The 26,137-nt window shown below is 35.6% G+C and overlaps 1 protein-coding gene across 1 annotated transcript; it reads left to right on the top strand.

The window, feature by feature from the left end:
* The first annotated feature begins 16,041 nt into the window (after positions 1–16,041).
* On the top strand, positions 16,042–25,819 carry LOC128211550 (S-adenosylmethionine mitochondrial carrier protein-like). The gene is made up of 10 exons (XM_052916463.1): positions 16,042–16,140; positions 17,645–17,745; positions 18,642–18,798; positions 19,723–19,832; positions 20,263–20,367; positions 21,582–21,674; positions 22,005–22,074; positions 22,422–22,486; positions 23,138–23,211; positions 25,610–25,819. The coding sequence occupies exons 2-10, from the start codon at positions 17,707–17,709 to the stop codon at positions 25,737–25,739; spliced, it is 843 nt and encodes a 280-aa protein (XP_052772423.1). The 5' UTR covers positions 16,042–16,140; positions 17,645–17,706; the 3' UTR covers positions 25,740–25,819.
* The last annotated feature ends 318 nt before the right edge of the window (positions 25,820–26,137 follow it).

Genomic DNA, 26,137 nt, shown 5'->3' with positions numbered 1-26,137 from the left:
AAATTATATTTTGAAAATAGAGTTTCTAAATGTTTATTAAAATGATTCTTACATTATTGCCTATGAATTGGAGAAGAAAAAATATTGTAATGGATTTTTTGGCATTGTTCGCACCTGTACGTGTTATGCATCTCTTTCACAGAAACTTAAAATGTTTTATGTAGAAAAAATATGCATAAAGCAGACAACAGATTTGATTTATTGTTAATATATTCACATAAAAGCAATTTTCCATCCCATGTTACCTCAATGACAAAATAAATCTGAATTTCGTATCAGCATTTTCCCCCCAAATTCTTTATCTTTTATAAGCAAGTTAATATCAATGCTTATATATTACCTAACCTTGTTAGGCAGGCGTAAAATGAGCCCGCAATTCCCTCGATAATTCAACGTAACAGCCTAACCATCAGGGGGCTTCAAACCAGCATAGTTGAATCTGAATATTATTAATATTCTCATTTTAATATTTCACGCCGGAAGACTTTATAAAGATGGCCTAAATAAACATTGAATTCCAAGCTCTTTTCTGAAATTGCTCAATATCAACAGGCAATTATACAGCTTTAAGAAAACTGGTGAGGATTGAGCTAAACACTTACATTGATGGAAAGAAACGCAATCAGACATTAAATATAATCTATTTGGCACTGATTTCTTATCCCGCAGATTAAGAATAATTTAGAGCCCTTGTGAATACTAATTCAGCACCCGATGACCAAATGGAAGAATCGTTTCAGCATACCTCATAATCTGTGGTTGGCATTTGAAAAGAGGGAGGAGATATGCTAGATTTAGAATTTTAGTTCAATCTCCAAACTGTCTGATTCAATAATATGAAGGTTTGATCCCAATTAAAACATTGCCACTTGTGGTTGCACTGAATATAAAAAAAAATAAAAACCATCTCCCTTCAATACAACCTTCCGTCTTCCCTATATCCAAAATTTCCTAATATTGTTACTTCTCTGCTCTTTTTCCTTTCATAACCTTGTTTTCCTCCCCACTTTCTTTCCTTAATAGATCCATTCCCTTTCCTGAAAGTCTCCCTTTCCTTTCTTTTCCCTTCCTTTTCCCTTTGATAATCTGATCCATTCCCTTTCAAAACCTTATGCCTTAACTCTCTTTTCAAACCTTATGCCTTTCCTTTCCTAATCATAATATTTCCCTTCCTAATCATTACATTCTGCCTTCCCTTTTCAAAGTTTCTGCCTTCCATTTCCAAACCTTCTGCCTTCCCTTTCCAAACCTTTTGCCTTACCTTTCTAAACCTTCTGTCTTCCCTTTCCAAACCTTTCACCTTCCCTTTCCAAACCTTCTGCCTTCTCTATCCAAACATTTTACCTTCCCTTTCCAAACCTTCTGCCTTCTCTATCCAAACCTTCTGCCTTCCCTTCCAAACCTTTTGCTTTCCAAACTTTTTGCCTTCCCTTTCCAAACCCTCTGCCTTCTCATTCTACAAATTTCACCTTCCCTTTCCAAGCCTTCTGCCTTCTCTATCCAAACCTTCTTCCTTCCCTTCCAAACCTTTTGCTTTCCAAACTTTCTGCCTTCCCTTTCCAAACCTTTCACCTTTCATTTCCCAACCTTCGGCTTTCCCTTTCCAAACCTTTCACATTCCCTTTCCCAACCTTATGCCTTCCCTTTCCTAACCTTTCACATTCCTTTTCCCATCCTTCTGCCTTCCCTTCCCAAACCTTTCACCTTTCCTTTCCTAACCTTCTGCCTTACCTTTCCCAACCTCCTGCATTCCCTTTCCAAACCTTTCACATTCCCTTTCCCAACCTTCTGCCTTCCCTTTCCAAACCTTTCACCTTTCCTTTCCCAACCTTCTGCCTTCCCTTTCCAAACCTTCTGTCCACTCTTTCCCAACCTTTTGTCTTCCCTTTCCCAACATTCTGCCTTCCCTTTCCAAACCCTCTGCCTTCCCTCTTCCAAAACTTTTGCCTTTCCTTTCCCAACCTTTTGCCTTTTTATTACTAATCATAACCATCTGCTTTCCCTTTCCAAGCTATCTGCCTTCCCATTCCTAACTTTCTTCTCTGCCTCCGTTAAATATCTCTTCCCTTTCCTTCTCCTTCCCTAGCACTCTTATTTCTCTTCTTGAACCTGCTATTTTCCCTTTCCTCTCTCTTTCCTTTCCTTCTCTGCTTCATACCTATAACCTCCCTTCCCTTTCCTTACTTTCTCCTCAATTCTTCCCCTTCTCCTTTCCATTCCCTGACTTTCTCCTTTCCCTTCATTTTTTCTTTCCCTAACTTTCTCCTTTCCTTTAAATTACCTGATAATCTTTTCCATTCTCTTCCCTATCTTTCAATCTATCCTTTCTGTAGCCATGCACCTTTTATATTAGCATAAAAATACTTAAAAACATAAATTTTTACTTAAATTTTGGTTTGATTCTATTTCAAAGGAGAAATTAGCTTGGAATAACAAAAGAAAAGTGAAATCATATGAGACATACAATACAATACAATGGTTATACAAGGCTACTCATTGGTCCTGATATACTTCCCCAACACACAGATGGTTGTCCGGTTAGCGCAGTGGTTAGCGCACTCGCTTCTCACCAAGGCGACCCGGGTTCGATTCCCGGCCTGGGCGCATGTGAGTTTGGTTATTGGTCACCAAGCCGGACAAGTGGGTTTTCTCCGGGTTCTCCGGTTTCCCCCACAACACAAGACCACACTCTCGCGCAACATCGTGCCAACGAGAGTGATTAATATAAGTTGTTATAGCTTGTTTCACAATCGTTGTAAAATTAAATAAAGTTTAAACTAACACACAGATGGACAGAAGAATCATCAGTCAATGCTTGCCATCCTGTGGAATCAAAAAACAGCAATTACCACTTCACAACATTTATTTACATCATTGCATATTACAGAGGCTGAAACAGGCAGGATTATATCACAAGCCAAACAAGTTCGTTTTTGTCCAATGTGTTCCAAAATATCCAAAATTGTCATATATGATTACCTGGTAGATGGATCTAAATCTATTATATGCATTAATGTACCATTAATTTGAACAAACATTTTGTGGCCACAAAAACACTTAAACATATTAACATGCATGAAATATTACCTTTAAATTGTTTTACGCTTTGATCATATTAGAAATATGAAACTCCAGGATTTACATAAATCAACAGAAAAAGGCCTGATACAAAAAATTGAAACTTACAACCATTTGCATTAATTTCTTATTTGTTATAGGCAGAAGAAAAATTGATAGCTTGAGACATGCAAAGATACAGGGTATACTAGACACAAAAATGATATACAGGGTATACTAGACACACATTTGATATACAGGGTATACTTGACACACAATTGATATACAGGGTACACTTGACACACCATTGATATACAGGGTATACTAGGCACACACAATTGATATACAGGATGCCTTAGGCAAAACATTGATATACAGTGTATACTTGACACAAAATTTATAAACAGGGTATACTAGACACAAAATTGATATACAGGGTATATTAGGCACACGATTGATATACAGGGTATACTAGGCACACAATTGATACACAGGGTACACTAGACATACAATTGATAAACAGGGTATACTAGACACACAACTGATATACAGGGTACACTAGACACACAATTGATATACAGGGTATACTAGACACACAATTGATATACAGGGTACACTAGACACACAATTGATATAAAGGGTATACTAGACACACCATTGATATACAGGGTATACTAGACACACCATTGATATACAGGGTATACTAGACACATAATTGATATACAGGGTAAACTAGACACACTATTGATACACAGGGTGTACTAGACACACAATTGATATACAGGGTACACTTGACACACCTTGATATACAGGGTATACTAGACACACAACTGATATACTGGGTACACTAGACACACAATTGATATACAGGGTATACTAGACACACCATTGATATACAGGGTATACTAGACACACAATTGATATACAGGGTACACTAGACACACTATTGATACACAGGGTGTACTAGACACACAATTGATATACAGGGTACACTTGACACACCTTGATATACAGGGTACACTAGACACACAACTGATATACAGGGTACACTAGACACACAATTGATATACAGGGTATACTAGACACACCATTGATATACAGGGTATACTAGACACACAATTGATATACAGGGTATACTAGACACACAATTGATATACAGGGTATACTAGACACACAATTGATATACAGGGTATACTAGACACACAATTGACAAACAGGGTATACTAGACACACAATTGATATACAGGGTATACTAGACACATAATTGATATACAGGGTAAACTAGACACACTATTGATACACAGGGTGTACTAGACACACAATTGATATACAGGGTACACTTGACACACCATTGATATACAGGGTACACTTGACACACCTTGATATACAGGGTATATTAGACACACAATTGATATACAGGGTAAAAGAGACACACACTTGCTATTCAGGGTATATTAGACAAACCATTGATATACAGGGTATACTAGACACACCATTGATATACAGGGTATACTTGACACACCATTGATATACAGGGTATACTAGACACACCATTGATATACAGGGTTTACTTGACACACAATTGATATACATGGTATACTAGACACACAACTGATATACAGGGTAAACTTGACACATAATTGATATACAGGGTATACTAGACACACTATTGATACACAGGGTGTACTAGACACACAATTGATATACAGGGTACACTTGACACACATTGATATACAGGGTATACTAGACACACTATTGATATACAGGGTACACTAGACACACAATTGATATACAGGGTATACTTGACACACCATTGATATACAGGGTATATTAGACACACAACTGATATACAGGGAAAACGAGACACACAGTTGATATACAGGCTATACTAGACACACAATTGATATACAGGGTATACAAGACACACCTTTGATATACAGGGTAAACTAGACACACTATTGATACACAGGGTGTACTAGACACACAATTGATATGCAGGGTACACTTGACACACCATTGATATACAGGGTACACTTGACACACCTTGATATACAGGGTATATTAGACACACAATTGATATACAGGGTAAACGATACACACCATTGATATACAGGGTATGCTTGACACACAATTGATATACAGGGTAAACTAGACACACAACTGATAAACAGGGTAAACTTGACACATAATTGATATACAGGGTATACTAGACACTATTGATACACAGGGTGTACTAGACACACAAGTGATATACAGGGTACACTTGACACACCATTGATATACAGGGTATATTATACACACAACTGATATACAGGGTACACTTGACACACCATTGATATACAGGGTATATTAATCACACTTGATATACAGGGTAAACGAGACACACAGCTGATATACAGGGTATACTAGACACACCATTGATATACAGGGTATACTAGACACACCATTGATATACAGGGTATACTAGACACACCATTGATATGCAGGGTATACTAGACACACAATTGATATACAGGGTATACTAGACACAAAACTGATATGCAGGGTACACTAGACACAATGCTGATATACAGGGTATACTAGACACACCATTGATATACAGCATACCTTGACACACCATTGATATACAGGGTATACTTGACACACCATTGATATACAGGGTATACTAGACACAATGCTGATATACAGGGTATACTAGACACACCATTGATATACAGCATACCTTGACACACAATTGATATACAGGGTATACTTGACACACCATTGATATACAGGGTATACTAGACACACAATTGATATACAGGGTATACTAGACACACCATTGATATACAGGGTATACTAGACATTCCATTGATATACAGGGTATACTAGACACAAAACTGATATACAGGGTACACTAGACACAATGCTGATATACAGGGTATACTAGACACACCATTGATATACAGCATACCTTGACACACCATTGATATACAGGGTATACTTGACACACCATTGATATACAGGGTATACTAGACACACAATTGATATACAGGGTATACTAGACACACCATTGATATAAAGGGTATACTAGACATTCCATTGATATACAGGGTATACTATACACACCATTGATATACAGCATACACTTGACACACCATTGATATACAGCATACTCTTGACACATCATTGATATACAGGGTATACCAGACACAATGCTGATATACAGGGTATACTAGACACACAATTGATATACAGGGTATACTAGACACACCATTGATATACAGCATACACTTGACACACCATTGATATACAGCGTACACTTGACACACCATTGATATACAGCATACACTTGACACACCATTGATGTACAGGGTATACTTGACACACCATTGATATACAGCATACACTTGACACACCATTGATATACAGCATACACTTGACACACCATTGATATACAGCGTACACTTGACACACCATTGATATACAGCGTACACTTGACACACCATTGATATACAGCGTACACTTGACACACCATTGATATACAGCGTACACTTGACACACCATTGATATACAGCATACACTTGACACACCTTTGATATACTGGGTATACTAGACACAAAAACTTAAATGTTAAATGAGGCAACTTTTTAGAACCAACCAATTTCAATAATCATTACATATTTCTTGACTTATATAGCATTTTAATTTTGTTAATCATTTTGAGTTTGCCATAAAAAATGCTTTGATTTTCTTTCCTAATAATTCTTATCAATTACAAAAATGATTAAAGTCAAGAATATCAAAGAAAAGTATTTTAAATGACAAATTATAACAGGTGATACAACTTGTATGTTTTTGCCTCAACCTTCCTACCCAAGATAAATTTATATTTTATCAGAGGCAGGTTTAATTGATTTTTAGAATTTGGCTTTATAATAGTTGCACATATTGTGTTTTTTTAATAACACATGCTCCTCGATTTTTCGATGAAATGTAAGACAAATCATCAAAGAATATCATTCTGTTTCAAAGTGACAACATAATTACAATAAACCTTCTTTCTTTGCCTCAAACAACAAACTAACACTCATTATCTACTGGTGTAAGGTATATTGTATAGTTCATGCATTACAAATTAAACAAATTTATTTTCCAAGGGAGTAAGTGAAACCGCAAAATGTATGTATAATACATGCACTATAGCAAACTTAAAGTTTGTAGTTGAAACTCTGGTAAGTGGATCAATAAGTATGATGTCAAAGCCCAATATATGAATAAACTTAGTCACATATGCTAGTAAATGAAATAGAGTGCACAAAATACTTGATTTTGATTGGCTTATTTGAGGCAATGACACATTAAGCAAAAATGTGCTAAATTTGTACTTATATTATTACATGAACAGTAAGTTTTACTTAAAACTTATTCATTTGTGTTTTTCCTTGTTTTAGAGGTGAAAAAAATGTACCTGGTGGATTGAATTATCAACATGGCAGAAGACTGAAAATGCAGCATCAACATTGCGGAAGGCTAAAATACAATCCTCCATCGGGAACCATAGGGAAGGCTGTTGCCATGCATTTCTCATGTCCACGATGGCAAACTCCTATTGTTGAAACAACAAAGGAAAAATGTAAACATAAATGTAGCCGGAGTTGGGCGCACCTAGGCCTCAATATCTTGAAACATCTTAAAGGGACTTTACACCAAAAATTGCAAGAAAACAAAAGAAGTTGTCAAAAACTTATAGATAAAATTAATATGGTTGTGTACAAGGCATTGAACCTTAAACTTATTATAATTTAAAAATTTGGCTTTATTCAATAAAGTAATCTTTTTTTAATAAAATAATCTACTTTTAAAAGCTTGCTATGTTTAAGAACTTTTGAGAAATTGGGGCCAGGTATTTAGACAAAATGGGAATTAAATTGTCTACATCTTACTTGTAACTGGAGCTGACAAGCTTGTCAAAAGACCCTCGAGATCCGGGAGGCAAAACCTGGTGGAATCAACCACTGTCTGAAACGAATAATTAAGACAGTCTCATGGATTAGCTGTATTTCAGCCGCATTTACTAATACAAATATCTGAGGCCATCATCATTGATTTATCGAGATATATCTTTATTACTTATTACCCTGACTTTCAAACATTTAAATCTACAAATAAATATAAGGGTCTTTATAATGAAGTGTGCAACAATTATGACCACAGAACTTGGGCATCTAACAGTGTGTTGAAAACAATGATACACTGATTTCATGTACATGTATATTGACATTACATATTGTCTTTTAGTCCCCTCCTAATGCGCCATCCAAAACGCCTGGGTAAAACATATTGGACAAACAACAATAATGTGCCATTGCAAAAAGCATTACGCATGACAAATAAATTATGGAAATGTGTTAAATCTTCTTTAAGTTTGGCTTGTTCAGATTAACTTTCAGTCTCCTATAATATCCATATCAATTTTCTAGTCTAGACTAATTTAATGATGAATATTATGCAAATTATTCACTGATATTGAACCTAGTTACTATAATTATTTCAACAACCAAAATATATTTATACTATAGCCATTATCATTTGAAAGACCGCAGTTTTTTTCACCCTAGGTGGGATATTTGTTTCAAGCATTTAAAGTGCATGTATCTATTTGATAGGCAACTATGGGCGAAACATCTCAACAATTCTATCTTCTATGTCATTGATAGTGTTTATTTTTAGTCTTTTAAATGATTTAGTCGGCAGACTGGGTGCAAACCCGGCGCCGACTCACTTTTTAGAAGACCAATTATACACTCTAACTTTCAAAGTGTTCAACGCAAATGCCTATCGAATGCCTCTTTACCAGCCAGTGCACATGAGCTTCTAAAAAACACACTTAATAATACTAAAATTAATGACTACGGTAAATGGAAATTTGGCCTTTGTTTTAATTACTTTAATTAATGAAAATTTGGCCTTTGAAATCTGTTTAATTGATTTTGGTTGCCAGAGCTCTTTTAAATAATAAGATGTGAATAAAATTGTCCAGCTATCCCATTGGCATGAGTCTGAACACATACTTTATATAATGCAATGGAAACTTTTATTTGTGTAAAGGTTGAAAGTTCAGTTATTTATAAAGGTTCATGACAATTGTTGGCAAAAGTTTTAGACCAAGGTTGGATGGGGAATTTCTGATGGTCTCAGTTTTGTTAATTAAACCTTTGGGGAATGCATGCATTAAGTCAAGTTCCTTTCTTCAAAGACCAATACATATTATAATCCAATTAAAATAGTAGCGAAAGTCAAATTGTACAATTTGGATTAACACTGTTTTAGTTTTAAAACCTTTGTCGGCAATGTCACAGACACTTTTTGAGTTAATAGGATTATGGGAATGATTATCTGAATTCATAAACCGTCTCGTTTTGATACTGTTTACATGGTGGTGCTCAGTCATGATTTTGATTGCCACTGTTGCAGTCAGAAAACTTGTTTGCAAGCGTTGAATACATTCTAGTTAGGCTGCCCTGAGATCCTTGGAGATCCAAAATGAATAATAAAATTTAGAACATGTAAGAATAGTATATGTTACACCTTCTATTAGTTTCAACACAGGATTTTGGGACAATGTTTCATTTACAACGAAGTAAAGAATAGGTATGTTAGAATCAATTAAAGTACAATAAAAACCATGAAGGGTTCATCACAGCAAGTGACCACGTATTATCTCACATCAAAGCGGCAAAGTTTAAATAAAGTTGCACAGAAGTGTTATTAGGCCCCTCCCAAGTTACACATTTTTAATCTCAAAGCCTGAAATTTTAGCACCATAAATGTACAATTAAATCTGTTTTTAGGTAAGTTAGCTATTTAGCCAGTATATTAATAAGATTGAAAGTGCAAATTTTACATAAACGTTGCAGCTACCTGTGGTGTAGTGACCGCTGTCCACTTGATTTTTACACAATTGACCACAACTGACTAGCCATACTGCACTCTCTGGAAAAGGTCAAACATGAATTCTTTGATAATGCTGCGATACAAATCATAGCTTATATTTTTGTTAAAGTGTTTCATTATGCACCAGTCAATTGTAACCATGGCCCCCCAGGTCTGGGGAATAGCAGGGACTTTCAGTCCAGCCAACCCCGGGTAAAATCCCCGCCCTGCGGGTACAAACTGATGGTAAAATCCCTGCCAAATGCCCCTGCACCCAAGGGACCCTAGGTAAGGCCCATTTCCCGCTATATTTTGCGCGAAGACAATACCACTGCATTCACCCGACACTGTGGTGCGGCTTATCACCCTGGCTATCCCCGGCATACCCCTGGGGACCTGGGGGCGCCGCGGTAACAATTGACTGGCGCATTATGAAGACTAGTTGTACTTTTAATTGAATGCTCCTTTAAAACTCTTTTTTTTTTTTGTTCATTGTTTAAACAAGATGTTTATTTTTGTATTGATGATACCTACACAGATTTGCTTAAAAGTTACCTTAATATTAAAAATTACTGGTACCATTTTTTAACTACTAAAATTTGTAATGAAACTTGCGACACTGATATTATTTATTTACAAGAAATATTTAGAATAATGATCGGTTATTCACTTCTCTTGTTCTTCCTGAAGAATTCTCCATGGGTTAAATGTTTATAATTGATGATATATATCATCAGTTTAACAAACAAGCTGCCAAAGAAACTGTTTATTTGCCTGTCAAGGCAGGCTGACTTGTACCAAGTATCACGTCTGATTTCTCGGACAATGACTCAACATTTTTGAGCTTGTTAAAAGACTGAAAAAAATCCCAAACCCTAACACCAGAGTAATGTAATCAATAACAGAATAATATTTATAAACAATCAAATCTTTTACACTCTATTATTTCACTGACAAGCTTTGTGTTAATTACTGTCTTCTTAATCGACTCCCGCGACGCAATTTATTCATTCTAGCACCAATGGGGGCGAATATTTGTATTATGTTTTCCCCCGCCTTGAGGTTAGTTCTTTGTAAGACAATATGTGTACAAAATGTGCAAATTGATTTCGAATGCACACAATCACTTGCGTTAAAGTCATGGCATGATAATTCCATTTCTTCTTGACAAACCGAAGTCAGAGGGTCAATCTGTGATCAAAGATAATTACAGGTTTCTTTATCTTTAAAAGGTATAGGTTTTCAAAACAGTAAATCATAAAATGACACACAGAAACGTTTAGGATAATTGAGGTAGAAAGCCTGTTCCCTCACAGCGTGTATGACTATGTTCAAATTTTGATTTTGATCTTCGGAATTTCTCAGATGTTCAGTTTTTTTAGATGTCTGCAGATTAAAGTTCATTTCAATTCAATGATTTACTATTAAATGTTTAGTTATCGAAAAAGGTAAAGACTTTTGAATATTGCTCCAATATTGATTGCTCACAAATGACAAGTGCAATGCAAGGGGAGGCCAACAATAACATCATTTTTTGAAGGAAATCAAGGTACATAACTCTACGATTATTAAAGCCAGATGTATGGGCTTGCCAACTTACTCAATGTAAAGTTACAACCATGCATCTTGTAACTTGTATTATGCATATGGTATGCACATATACTTAGTTTCATATGAATATCTTAAGATTTTTCTGGTTATATAGCCACAGTTAAAGTCTTTGAATTTTCAATTCTTTTCTTCAGCTTTTTATTTACTTTTGGTATGATTATATGTAACAATTCCAGTACAATAAAACAACTCTTATCTCGTACCAGCCTCATTATAAACATTTAAATATTATAAGAATGACTGTATGCAATCATGAACTTAATTTTGATTCAATGTCTATTATATTATCCATCAAATCCTCTGAAAATTGCTAAGGATGTGTACACTGAGTGTCTCAGGCCTATCTCACAAGCCATCTTAATATCAGAGCTCTTGGAGCCATAAAATCATTGCATGACAAATTGTTTTCTACCTTACAGCTTAATTAACCCTCTTTATTATCTCCCTTTATGTTTTAGTACTTCCCTTTATTTGCTTCTTTATTGTTCTGTGAAGAATTTGGACTAAAATCCATCATAAATTCTGGAAATAATTGCAAAACATTCTTCAACCTTTGTATCTCTGAGGTATAATTGCCTCTCAGATATTTTTGCATGTCAATTGGAAGATTTCTGTGCTAAACATTTGTCTTTAAGAGGTTTTTTTATTGCACTAATTATATATATGCAATTGATTATTAAAGTAATAAAAACGTACAGGTGTCGACTGAGATTTACATGGCATTGAATGATGTCAGATTATCAGAATTGATTTTATAAATAAAACAACTAAAACCTCGAGAGCATTCAGGTTATTAAACATAAAGTATTCCATGTATTGACTGGATGAATAAATACTTGTCAGGGGCGGGTCCATGAATTCACTTTAGAGGGGGCGTAATGTAGGGGCACAACCTTTTGACATTAACCCTCCCTCAGACTCAAAATTTAAATAGTTAAAAATGGTTGCAGGAGGTTGGCAGGGGTGTTTGGGGTTCTCTGACAAGATAATTTTAACAATTTCTAGTATGAAATGGTGCATTAATTTTAAGCTTATTTTATTATTTTTTCCCCAATATTGACAGAAAAAGAAAACTTCTGAGATTGTACAGGGGGCGCATGCTGGGTGCACCCCCATGATCCGCTAGTTTTGTCTTAAATTTAAAACAAGCATGCATGCACTAAATAACAGAGTTACGACTATAATCACATAATATTATATTTCTATGTAATTCTTACATTATTCACAGACTGGACCACTACCTATAAAGTTAGGTTTTATACCTACGAATTAACTCAAGGTGTGTTTAAACAGATGAATAATTTCTTCAATGTTTGATTTGAAAATTATACAGCTGCTGATATAAATGCATGTTGCAGTGTTGTTGTTGACAAATTGCACACTGTGCAAGCTCAGTGAATCTTGAAAAAATATTTTTGAAAGAATTTGATGAATCAAGAAAAATAAAATATGCACAGACTCCCTAGGACATTGACAAAATACATAAATAACATTTACGTAAATCAAAACTTTATAAATTGAAATAATTCATCAAGTTTTGAAATTGTAAAGCCAAATGTGCATTTTTCATATCACACTAAAGATTCACAGCAGTGAAAGAATTTTACACCTCCTTATAAAGACGGCTTCTTAATTTAAGCGTCCTTTTCAATTATGGACGCCCCGTCGTGAAAGTGACTTCGAGTTCGTTATTAATGCTGAGTGATGGATCAGCCCCGCGGATTGGTCATATTACTAAGGCTTTTACCCGACAGTCCGCTCAATGAACGCTTTGTTTATGGAGCAAAAATGTTTGAAGTCATGTGGAAATTTGTTTTTTTTCTGAATGCCAATGGTTTGTAGATCTAAGTCAGGTCTTAAGCGGACTCTATAGGGATCTAAATGATGTTTTCAACATTTGACATCAATTATCGACTGGTCACTGAGAGGCATTGAGGGACGATGGTCAATAATGCATTGGTCATTGGATGAACGTTTTGAAATGAAATCATGCTGAAACTGACTTGATAAGGTGTTGAAATTGTTCGATGAAAATTCATTACTTCTATCAGCGCACAAAACGATGATTTGCACATTATTTTATTAACCATGATATTTATGCAAATTGCCTTTCTGTATGAAATGAATCATTTGAAGAATAAATAATTAGTTTTACAAAGTTAACATTCAGCTTTTTTTTGTGTGTAAATATAAAGTAAAGAAATGTAATTAAATAGAAAATGAAATATATAGAGATTAAAAATGATTAAGTGATCTATTTTACAGGGCATTCTTCTAGACCATTAATATAAATAGAATAAAAAAAGGTTCCTTCATATTTTCACAGAGAAGTCAAATACATATAATGCCTCTTCAAGGGTACATAAGAAAAGGTCCTTTGTTTGTTTACCTTTCCCTCCCATCCCCTTCCATCCCACCAGGCTGCCCCCCCCCCCCCCCAAAAAAAGCAAACAATTTCACAATTCCAGTATGAAGCTCTTAACCTCCCCTGAACTCCTTTTGGTATCTGGAAGTCAGGATTTGAAAGGGTATTATAAGTGTCTGAGTTTCTTCAAATTTGGCAGTATTTCGAACAAAAAATCTCAATGTTTTTAATTTTTCAACAAAGATTTGGGTGGAATATGAAAGAGTATTAAGTACTCAAGGGGGAGGGGGAGACTGAAACCCTTCATTTTGGTAATGCAATATTCAATTTATTTTGGTTTAGGAATGAAGTACTCAGGTCATATAAGGATGGTAAGACTTTTGTATTTAAAAAGTTGATAGTGCTACACATTTTACTGCTACTATAAGCCATGGTGTTGAATACACATGGCAAAGCGTGATAATGATAATACTAGAAAGAATACATCATGAGTTTCCCGTCACAAGTTCTCGTCAGTAAAAGTGAATTATTAGAGGGGCGGCTCCCAGAATTGACATTAAAGGAATAACTGCTTAAAATGTTTGAAGGGGAGTTTGGGGGTAACTCCGCCACAAAGATTTTAACTTAACTAGTCAGAAATGGTGCATTTTGTGTATGCATGTGTATGTATTTCTTTAGACCTTGTGGTCAAGGATAACCTGTGAAAGCGCAAGCACTTATTTCCAACGGGGTCCTTTGTTTTTGCTGAAGGGACAGCACGCTGAAGAGACAGTGGTTGGATACAAGGAAGTCTGGGTGTGATACCCTAGCTCTTTTTCGAAGACACCCTTTGGCTCTTTTAAGTGCCCAGTGTAAAGCACCGATACAAGGGGTACATCTTTCCTGGGTTAAACCAGTACTGAGTACACCACTTTTCCAAGTACTACCCTTTAAATGCCGAGCGCCACGCAAGGGAGCTACTTGTACCAACTTTTAACGTCTTTTGGTATGACGCGGCCAGGGATCGAACCCACGACCTCCCACTCCTTAGGCGGATCAGGGGCGGATCCAGGATTTTGGGTTAGGGGGGGCGTAACTTTTAATCACTCTAAAGGTTGCACTAGCAGATCCAGGGGCATACCTATAGTTCTAATATCATAACGAGGTTTCTATTAGGACGATTAAGTGGCTTATATAATTTGTATATTTTCGTTAAGCGGGAAAAACGAGGGAAGATACATGTATAATTGTGAACCCATGTTCAGATACTTTTACTATTCAACATATTCTAAGTGCATAGCTATCTACATTACACTAAGGGAAGGCGGGAACGTTTAAATTGCGTGCACTCTGTGTTGTGTATGAGTACATCTCAAAAGGCAATGTTGTATAAAGATACGCGATCGAAGCGAGCGAAGAAAAAATAGGAAAATATAGTATATTTTATTGTTTCCATACCAAAGAACATGTAAGCTCCGGGAATTTTAGGGGGGGCGTGTGCCGGGTGCGCCCCCCCCTGGATCCGCTAGTGCGGATGCTTAACCACTAGGCCACGGAGACGTATTTTATTCTTCGACATAGACATATAAAGGTTACTTGCAAGGGTGGATCCAGGATTTGACGTTAGACGTTAGAGGAGGTGTAACTTAACTGTATATTCTTTTGACTTGTGGCCCTCCCTCACAATTGAAATTCACTTGTTCTTCAATGTTGGCAAGGTGATTTGGGGGTCCTCCCATAAGAACATAAAATCAACAATTTCTAATCCGAAATGGTGCATTTTGGGCGTATTTTATAAAATCTTTCTACCAAATTGAATTAAAAACTAAACTTGGACAGTTTTAGGGGGGGGAGAAGGGGACTGGCGACGGGTGCATCTCCACAACCAGTAGATCCGCGAGCGACTTGGAGAATTGATGTGGGACGAGGGTTACCAGGTACAGCTTCATTGTGAGTGTGGTGATACAAATATCACCAGATACATTAAACATGATTTCATTTACATTTCATTTACCTGATGTTCTGTGGTCTCGTAAATAAGGTATTAAGGGGAGTATTTCTGTTGTTAGAAAGTGCTGTCTACAGGAAATAGGATTTTAAGACATTTTGCACGTGAACTTTGTCGTATAGTAGTTACCCCCCTTGAGATAGCTCTTCAAAATCGGAGAGGCCAGCATGAACTGTCAAAAGTCGATTGATTTCGCGATATTAAGGTAAATATTTTGTGATTTACTGTATGAAACTCTTTTTTGGGGTTAATTTTTGTTTAGTTACATATTTGACTTCATATTGGACCTCTTACTTGGACACCAGTGACACAACTCCATTGTGTTTATGTCAAAGCGAACCTATTTCGGATATAATTTATTTTCGGATTTTGCATTTTCTTCTCAGGAACTTGACACAACAGTTGTAAAACCTTAGTAAAACTTCTGAAATTAGGAAATTGAACCAAGGATCACGTGCTTTGCATTTTGACACATCAACCTTTTTGCTTAAGACAGCCAAAACGAGTTAAGTTATAAATACAATTTTTGCCAAAAATTGTCTCATGACATTTACATATTTCAATAACATATTTACTTGTTGTGTTATTTCTGCAACATGTCTAGCCACCATTTACAACAAAATTGGTAATGCACCAGTCAATTGTAACTACGCCCCCCCTAGATCAGTGGAATAGCGGGTGACTTTGACTTTAGATGCAGCCAAGTCTGGCTAAAATTCCCGGCCTGTGGGGACGAACTGACCGTAAAATCCCCACCAAATGCCCCCGCACCCCAGGGACCCTATGTAAGGCCCATTCCCTGCTAAATTTGGCGCAATGACAAACTCCGTATTCACCCGGCGGAGGTTTAATTGATTCTGGGATTAATTTCCCTTGCTTTAAACAAAAACGTTGTAACGTAATTCACAGTAACGTAAAACACGATGGTTATCTCAAGAGTTTGTATACTGTGTTAGAGAGTGCTGGTAGTACCCATTCACATAATTCACATTTTCACCCAATTTAAGGGGGTTAATGTTTAAATGTTATTAATTCAAACTTTCAGTTGTAAAGGTAAACAATTTGGTTGTAATATATTATAGTACATAGCAATAGGTCAATAAACAGGCAACTGTATGTTGCATTAGAATAATCATACGATTTGTTGAGCCTGGTTGAAAATGGTAACATAATTCATATAGTTTTGTGGGACAAGTGAATATTGCAAGCTCACTCAAAATATTTAAATTGTTTGGAACAAAATTGTCACTCAAATTTACAATTAAGTATTATGTATCAATAGATGTAAGGTTTTTAAATGAATATTGCTTTAAACTATGTATTAGATACGTTCTAAATATACAACCCTTAGTTTGTGACAGCTATTTTAAGGGGTTGTAACCATCTTCGATGAAATATTACAAAAAAATAAGATGAATAAATTAAATAAGTTTTTAGTTTCATGAAGGTGCATAATAAATCTTTGAAAATATGCACAGACATATTGGAAAAAACTAATTATTATTCGTTTACAGCCATGTGACACTCTGTGTGTATTTGATTAACATTACTTGTTTTGGCTTAAGAGTAAGCCAAGCCAGTACTTAAAAAGCAAAAAATGGTATTTTGCTGACATGACGAATTATGACATTACTATATAGTCAATATATATATATACTCAGTATGTTGCCATTGATTATCAAGCAAGTGTTTTTTGTTTTAATTTTCAGTGCTTTTGTTATTGAAATCCTGCTTCCATATCTGGATTTAATGTTGATATAAATGTGCCAAGATGACTCATGAAAGTGGATACTTTGTATCAGCATTACTGGTGAGTGGGTATAGTTTTAAACAGATCATACTTCAGATGTTACTGGAAGAATCACTTGATTTATTTCACATATGTTATCAATTACATCAGTAATTTGTAAGGGTTCAAGCCGTCATTTACTAGAAAAAATAAAATAACATGACACACTGGTTTCAAGCAGGGATACATGAAGTTGTGAAGATACAGATGGTGAAGCTGTTTCTTCACAACTTCATATATCCCTGCTTGAAAGCAGTGTGTCACATTAATTGATCAATGTTATTTGGGCTTGAAAAAATTACTTAGTTTTTATGGTGTTTGGTTATGTAATATTCCTTGTACAGTTCATTCTTGCATGGGTATGAAATGGCGTAACCAGCACCAGAAGGACGTTTAGTTATTTATTTTACAAAAATTGTCAACATAGTTCTTCCAAAATTATATTTATCACTCGTGTTGGCACGATGTTAAGCAAGAGTGAGGTTTTGTTTTGTGGGGAAAACTTGACTACCCTGAGGAAACCCACTTCTCAGGGTTGATGACAACAAACCAAACTCACATGGGCCCAGTTGGACATAACTCAATATAAAATTATGTATTGGGCAAATTCGTGAACTTCAGTTATTCATTATATAAATCAGTTACATTGAATTGCAACATGATTTAGCTCAGCTGTTTTTTGAAGAAAAAAAGTCATGGTACTGGTTTGATACCCTTGGTGTTCTTGTCATGGTTGGCATCAGCAGCATGCAAAAACTTTATATGTGGATTAGCTTAAAAAATATTCATAATATTCGATGAAACTTGGTTCACTTGTTGCCAGAGACATGTGCATGTAAATGAAGCCATAACTCTGGCTTTAATTATTGTTGAATTCATTTTTTACAAAAGTCTGGAATAAACATTATATTATGTAGGCAGGCGGGGCTGCAGGAACATCTGTTGATCTGGCGTTGTTCCCATTGGACACAGTGAAGACCCGGTTACAGAGTGCCAAGGGATTCTGGAAGGCTGGAGGGTTCTCGGGAATATATTCGGGCGTTGGTGCTGTAGCTCTTGGCTCCGCTCCTATTGGTTTGTATGGTTTCTGACACATAGCTATTGATTTTGTTAGAATGTGCATCAAACACCTGGCTCCAATTTTTTGAACAATTTTCCATGAACAGGATCAAACTAAGCACACTGTTTTCATTTTGTTTTTAGTTTTATATTATTATCCCTTTATTTTGAGATTACAAGAGCAAATTATATTTAAAATGATCACAATAAATTTTATTTTTTTAATTCAAAGTTAAGAAATGAAATCAGATATTTAAACTTGTTATGCTTTAGATTTTTTTGAGAAATTGGGCCCTGTATAAATTGATGTGCATATTAAAGGGTTATTATTGTACGTCTTGATCCTGGTGAATTGAGTGGATATTTTGAAATTTGCAGATTAGTATTCTAAAAAACGCAAAACTGAAATGACCCTTTTATTATACACATCACTTGCTTGAAGGCATGTTAAATCATAATGACAGACATTTTATGCACTTTCTTTGGAATCCTTTCAACATTGCGCAATAATATAGGAAGAGTTTATGGAGACCTTTCAAGGGATTTTGTTTGGGCCCTTGGAGTCAAGGTCAAGGTCAGGTACTAAAAATAGAAAAATGGTTTGTACTGAATAACTTAAGTTAAGGTTGACATACTGTGACCAATCTTGGTATATATATAGGAAAAGTTTATGGACACATTTCATGGGATTGTGTTTAGGACACCTGGGGACATGGCCACTTTTTCTAAAAATAGATAAAACAGTTGCACTTAATACAAATAATTATTGTATTTATTTCTGAGACAAAGTGGCATATAGTCGAGCGCGTTGTCCTACAATATTGAATCAAGCATTTTTTAAACATTTTGTATTTGTACTAAATTGTCAATAATGAGGCATTGTCCGTAAAAAAAGCTCTTTAATAATATTTTGTGAAAATATTGAACATTTTATTTCAGCTGCCCTTTTTTTTGTGACGTACGAGGGCGTGAAGTATCTGGCTAAACCACAAGTGAGCCCGCAGTGGGAACCACTGGTCCACATGATCGCAGCCTCAGCGGGGGAAGTGGTAAATAATGATGCATGGATTGGCAATATATAGATTGTGCCTTGTTTATTGTACTTGGAAATAGGAATACCTGAGGGCTATATAGTATTATTGCTCTCCTCTGGTACTGTTGTCCCGTGTAAATGTATTGCATTATCTACCTTGAGTATTTTAGTAAAAAAAAGGTTGATTCAAATATTTCACTTGGGTTCATACAGTTGATTAGTGACATTCAGTGATATTACTCTTTCAAAACCAACCTGCTTGCTGCAAGTACTGATCAAGAGAAGCGAGGCAGACACACAGTGGTATTTCCCGCATGAATACTTGTGTTGCAGGCTGCTGGCAGCAGGTAAGCTGCATGTCCTTGTCGAGGCACAGTTATCACCCCTGCATGAGTTTATAACGTGTAACACATATTTAAGATAATATTTCTTTAACTGCATTGTAGGGCGCATGTTTGCTGAGAGTACCTGTCGAGGTGGTGAAACAGAGAGCCCAGGCCAACAGACAGTCTTCCTCGCTGAACGAGTTCAAACACACACTCAAGACTGAGGTAAAAAAAATTGGTTGCATTACCATCATGTGTCAAGACTGGCATCAGGACTTACAATAGTGACTCAAAAGTGGCATATCTTTTTTGTGCCAAAGTCACGGTTACTCTGGTTGTGGGTGTAGTAACTTTAACTAAATCTGTTGTTCTGATTAGTATTTATATATTGGTACAATGCTTTTGAAATGACCATTTTTAATTTACTCAAACTTAGTTTAATTAGTAATCTTTTTCAGTTATAATCTCTATATGAGAGTTATACATGTACAGTAAAACTGCGATCGCTCAAGACACTGGGGCCCGAATTAAAACCTGGAGTAATCAGATGTTTCAAATGACCCAAGTTTCAATTTAAGTCTGTTATGAAATTTCTTACAATTTATTTTCAAGTCTGAAGTCGCCATATTCTGATTGTTTACTTTGGCACCTATTATGTATCGTGTTGTGGAAATCGCTCATATGTTTAAAGGATGTCATATACACACTAATACCATGACTTCTTCAATATACAGCTGAGCTAAATCATGTTGCAATAAAATGTAAAGAAAAAACAAATAAATGAATAAATAAAGTTTATTTTTACAAAAAAGCACATTTTCAAATTAAGCAACATTGGAATGTGACAGTGCATATTATTATGGTTTCACAACATCAAGGATGGATAATTGGCGCAACTTGTCTGTCTCGCAGAACTGTTGAATCCTAATATAGCTTGACAGCGTACAGAACATCTGAAAGTCACGGTAAGCGTCGGCGGAGAACTTGAAAGTAATGCACCCAATCTAGCTATCCACCCAGTGAAGGGTCCTTCACTACATCGCTAAGGTGTTTGACAATTTGTAAGTTCTTTCTCATTTGCCATATTGCAAAGCAAAGAGACAAGAAGTAATTATTTTCAGAGATTCCGATTATGGACTGTTATGGTAGTGCTTTATTCATATATTCCTAACTCAAGCGTTAGTATGTTTTATATAAAAAAGAAAAGGAAAAATGGTCGGGACTAAGATTCAACCTCGCCTGATGCAAGTGCTGCTTGAAAAGATACCATCAATTCTTGTTTTTATTGCTCAAATTTTGCTGGCTATATATATGTTTTGACACACTGGACAATTTGTTTGCATGGTGTAAGGTATAGTGTAATCGCAGGCCCGGATGTCGTACCCATTGAGTCTTTTGCAGTCCTGGTATGTATAACAAATGTTTCTAAATATTTTTAGGGTTTCCGGGGACTGTACAGGGGATACTCGAGCACTGTGATCAGGGAAATACCCTTCTCCTTCATTCAGTTTCCACTCTGGGAGGGATTAAAGGTATGCAACGCTTCATATATGGAATTTTGTATGCAAGTGTAGTGTAACTCTAAAGGCACTATTGTAGTCAAATAGTGAAGTACTGTTGATTGTATTACATGCACATTCAAAGATTTGTCAGAATGTGTTACTGAGAAAAATATTTATGTATGATGTAATAAATTTTGTATGCATGGAATAAAAAAGAATTAATGGTATTTAGTAAGTCAATAGTCAGTGTGTGAGTTGATGTTCTTAAAGTTTTCTCAGTTTTCTCCCATGTCTTGCATGTAAAAACTATTATTCATAGTATGAAGTTAGGATATGAAATATCTGACATTTCTTATTCAGGGATGGTGGTCAAAATATCAAGGTCATCCCGTAGAGCCGTGGCAGTCGGCCATATGTGGGGCAGCAGCAGGTAACATGACTACCTTTCTCATTTTCTGATGCTCATCATCTCTCAACGGTTTTCCGAAAAATTATTTAAATATTTTTCACCTGTTAAAAAAGGAAATGTTATCTTATGTTAAAAACTTATCTTAGAAATTTGCGGGTATATGTCCTGGGTATTTGTGCTTTTGAACACGGGGCACTTTAAAGAACAAATTAGTTTAATGGAAAAGAACTCTCGTGCTAACTCAACCAGTATGTTGTCTCTTCAGCAATAACCAATGTACCCTATTAGAAATAAGTACAGTGTACATTCATGGGTTATCTTAGATTGCAGAATCTGACTAACATAAACATGTACCCTTGTCTTCTCAGGCTGTTTTGGGGCAGGGATAACAACACCCCTGGATGTCGCCAAAACTCGAATCATGTTAGCAGAGGTGAGGAGACCATTTATTTTGTGTTTTTAGGCCTTTAAGCAGTTGGTTTTTCTTCATCTGAAGTCCATTTCAGTGTAACCTGTGTATCACGGCAGATTAAATTTGATATGTCTCATAGACACATGTTACAACCATGTTTTTAACACCATTGAGTATTTTCTCAGCTGATATTTTGTGGTGGTTTAAGGTTTAAATTTAGATATTATATATTTTACAATGATTGTGAAGAAAGCTATGATAGCTTATACTAAGTCACTCTCGTTAGCACAATGTTGTGCAAGAGTGTGGTCTTGTGTTGTGGGGGAAACCGGAGGATCCGGAGAAAACCCACTTGCCTGGCTTGGTGACCACTAACCAAACTCAAGTGCGCCCAGGAAAGGAATCAAACCCGAGTCACCTTGGTGAGAAGCGAGTGCGCTAACCACTGCGCTATCTGGACAAAGTTTTTAGTATGCATTGATTGGGATGTGAACTGAAGTGTCAACTTCCCCAGCCTCAATTTCCCTAATTAAAATCAATAACGGCTGACTTTTGATTTACCAAAATAATTGTATGGCACATTTTTATACAACTTGATAAAATATAATTTTAAACACTAATTTTGTACCAAATATGTCGTAATATGCTACTAGTACTGTATATTGTTCACAGAAAGGCAGCGAGCTATCTCAAGGCAGAATTCTGTCAACACTGAGACTTGTCTGCATGGAAAAGGGCATTAAGGGGTAAGCAATTAGCAATGCCTCATTCAGATTGTGTAAAGGCATAGATATGGTGGCAATGGCCAAAGTTGGTTTGCATATTAGACTATGGGCCGGTATGCATAAAACATCTTTAGTCATTTCCTTACTTAGGTAATTTTCCTAATTTAAGTTTCTTGTTGGTCAAATTTCATTATATCTGATATATTTTATTTTACAATATTTTTATAATAAATAGAGGATATTTGTTTATTTCAGTGTAAGATCGTATTTTATTTCATGAGTGTCATAGAAAAACATATTTTCACGAGTGGCGAAGCCACGAGTGAAAATGTATTTTTTCTATGAACACGAGTTAAATTAAATACGATCTTACACTGAAATAAACAAATTTTCTGTTTCTTTTATGCTTATTTTCGGAGTTTTATTTGATTTTTATTTATTTCTGAATTACCCCCTTTTTTTGAAAAGGGTGGGTTTTACGCCGCTACCCGTGGGGTGCCCCTCATGCATAGTTATAGCTGTCAACTTTTCTATTTTCGGTTTGCTGAGAAATAGTTCTCTGCTATTCATTCTTATAGCTTAATATTCGCTCATTTTTTATTGCAAAGCTTTATGAACAGTAAACAATGAAGTTTTATTAGTGTACATATGTTCCAAAAAATAATGAAAACACTTTTATTTTAAGATAAGCATGAATATATAACCAAATTACTACGCCGCTATTTAAAGAATGAAAATTTGGAAGGTCAAATGTGTTAGCAAAACAAATGTGGATGCTCATTGGATTTTAAACATTCTTCTTAGTTTAAGACTGCATGTGTTTCATAGTAAATTAATATTCAGTCATCTTACTGTCAGAGACCAGTATGTTTTGCTTTAAAACAGGTTTGTTTTCCAGATAAAGAGTGAATCTGTAAATTGTTGTGTGAATTTTCCTGGCAGCTCATTTTACGTACTACAACGGCAAACAGTTCAACATACATTTGAACGATGATATGAAATTGTATTTATGTTCGAACAGTTGTTTTTGTCTGTAATTTGTTTGGTATGAAAGCAAATGTTCGAACATTCAGCTTCAAAGGTCAGGAAAATGTTTGAAAAACGGGATAGCCGGTAATAAACGGTAATTTGTTAATTTCCAATTATATATATATTTAAATTTATAAAACATTTCTTTAATTTTTAAACATTTTTGACATAGTTTACTGCTGTCCAGTGTTCTGTTTTGATCAAGGCAAGTACATGAAACAACAAAGGAAATTAAAAGTAGTTCTGAAAGTTGATATTTTCACTCCTTATTTTGCAGTGAAAATATCAAATTTATATTTTCACTGTTGTTATTTCACTGTTAAAACCCCATATTTCATCGTAAAACATGAAAGAAACAAAACTGTTCACCCTTTTATTTTGACAATAAAAAATGACTTAAGTTAGGAATGGATTAAAATGTTTTCTAAAGACCAGTCCTGGATTAGGGGATCCTGGGTTCAACCTGGGCTTGGAGCCTTGTCGTGATTAGTTCTGGAATGGTAAATGGTTCTCTGAAACAGACAACATGTAATGTCATTATCACTATCAAAGGCTCTCTTGAACTATGTTTCTTTTTCTGTGGCAGATCGTGATAACACACTTGACTGTCAATCTAGGGGTCGCAGGTTTGATTCCCCGCCACACCACTTAACAAAAAAATACAAATCATCTTCTGGGAGGGACATTAAATGGGGCTCCAATGTGACATTGCTATACACTTAAAGAACCAGGGAAGCTCTAACCAGGGCTACATTCTGTACACTATGTTTTCCAAAAACCTAAAATGGCTGTAAATAAGCTTACACCCCCCCCCCCCTCCTCTTGCTTTTTCAACAGTGTGGCATAAACTGAATTTTGTTCTTAACTTTCAGTAGTCTTTTATCTTCAAAAACTGTTATTATGGTAGCAATTCAGTCCAGACTAAGGATTCTGACTTGAATCATAATCCGTGATTTGTTTATTTCCCCAACAAAAGGGCTTGTACCAACATATAAACTGCCCTCTGCATGCTGGCAGTTTACTTGTTAACCGTCTGTTAGGGCTATTCCAGTAAAACATATAACCCACTGGGGGAAGGCAATTATTTAAATAGTATATGGGTGGGTGTCTTTTCGCTGATGAAGACCCCAAAAGAGTAAATTTGCTTCTGTGGGGGGTGGTATAGTTTAAAAGTGCCTTTCCCCGGGGGTTATATGTTAAAATGGAATAGCCCTTAAAATTCAGCAAGAGTTTTTTTCTTGTGACTAAAATATGGCTTGTAATGCCCAACATAAAGTAGGTGATCTTTCCTTTAACATTATCTTATGTGAATTCTTGTTCATGCCACATTCTGTTTTTGTTACAGTTTTAGTTCAAGTTGTATTATATATGATATGTTCCTGTTTTCCAGGCTGTACAGTGGGTTACTGCCCCGCATGTTGTGGATCTCTATAGGAGGGGCCATATTCCTAGGTGTCTTTGACAAGGCTAGAAAGACTGTCTACACGCTATATAACAAATATGATGAGAAAATTTCTTAGCATTGAATAAAAATTCTGGTTTTTAATTTGTTATATTTGATAATTTTTTATTCTCAATATATTAATAAATAAAATGTTGAAGTATTCTTGGTTTCATTTTCACTGTTCAGATATTGATTTGCTTTCATGTTCTAGAGAAGGAGGCTTGGTTTCCTTTTAACCAGATGATATGGTTATTTACTGTCACTGTCTGCACATATAGAAAAATTTTCATGGTAAATGTAATTCAGAAAACAGATTCTGTAAGTAGTTTCTGCCAATTCAAGGGTCATAACTCTGGATGACTGAGGTGACAGGGCTGGTTATTGAACCTGGCCGAGATATTCTGCCCATACTCATTCTGACCAAATTTGGTGATGATTCGACAAAGTCTTCAAAAGTTATAATGGGACAAGACC

Source organism: Mya arenaria, chromosome 12, assembly GCF_026914265.1.
Source record: "Mya arenaria isolate MELC-2E11 chromosome 12, ASM2691426v1".
Lineage (NCBI taxonomy): Eukaryota > Metazoa > Mollusca > Bivalvia > Myida > Myidae > Mya > Mya arenaria.
The sequence above is the reverse complement of the archived record's forward strand: the minus strand, read 5'-3'. Positions and strand labels throughout refer to the sequence as shown.

Coding starts and splice junctions, on each gene's coding strand:
- LOC128211550 (XM_052916463.1), top strand. CDS start 17,707: ATGACTCATGAAAGTGGATACTTTGTATCAGCATTACTG. Junction 20,368..21,581: donor AACACACACTCAAGACTGAG/GTAAAAAAAATT, acceptor AAATATTTTTAG/GGTTTCCGGGGACTGTACAG. Junction 23,212..25,609: donor ATGGAAAAGGGCATTAAGGG/GTAAGCAATTAG, acceptor CCTGTTTTCCAG/GCTGTACAGTGGGTTACTGC.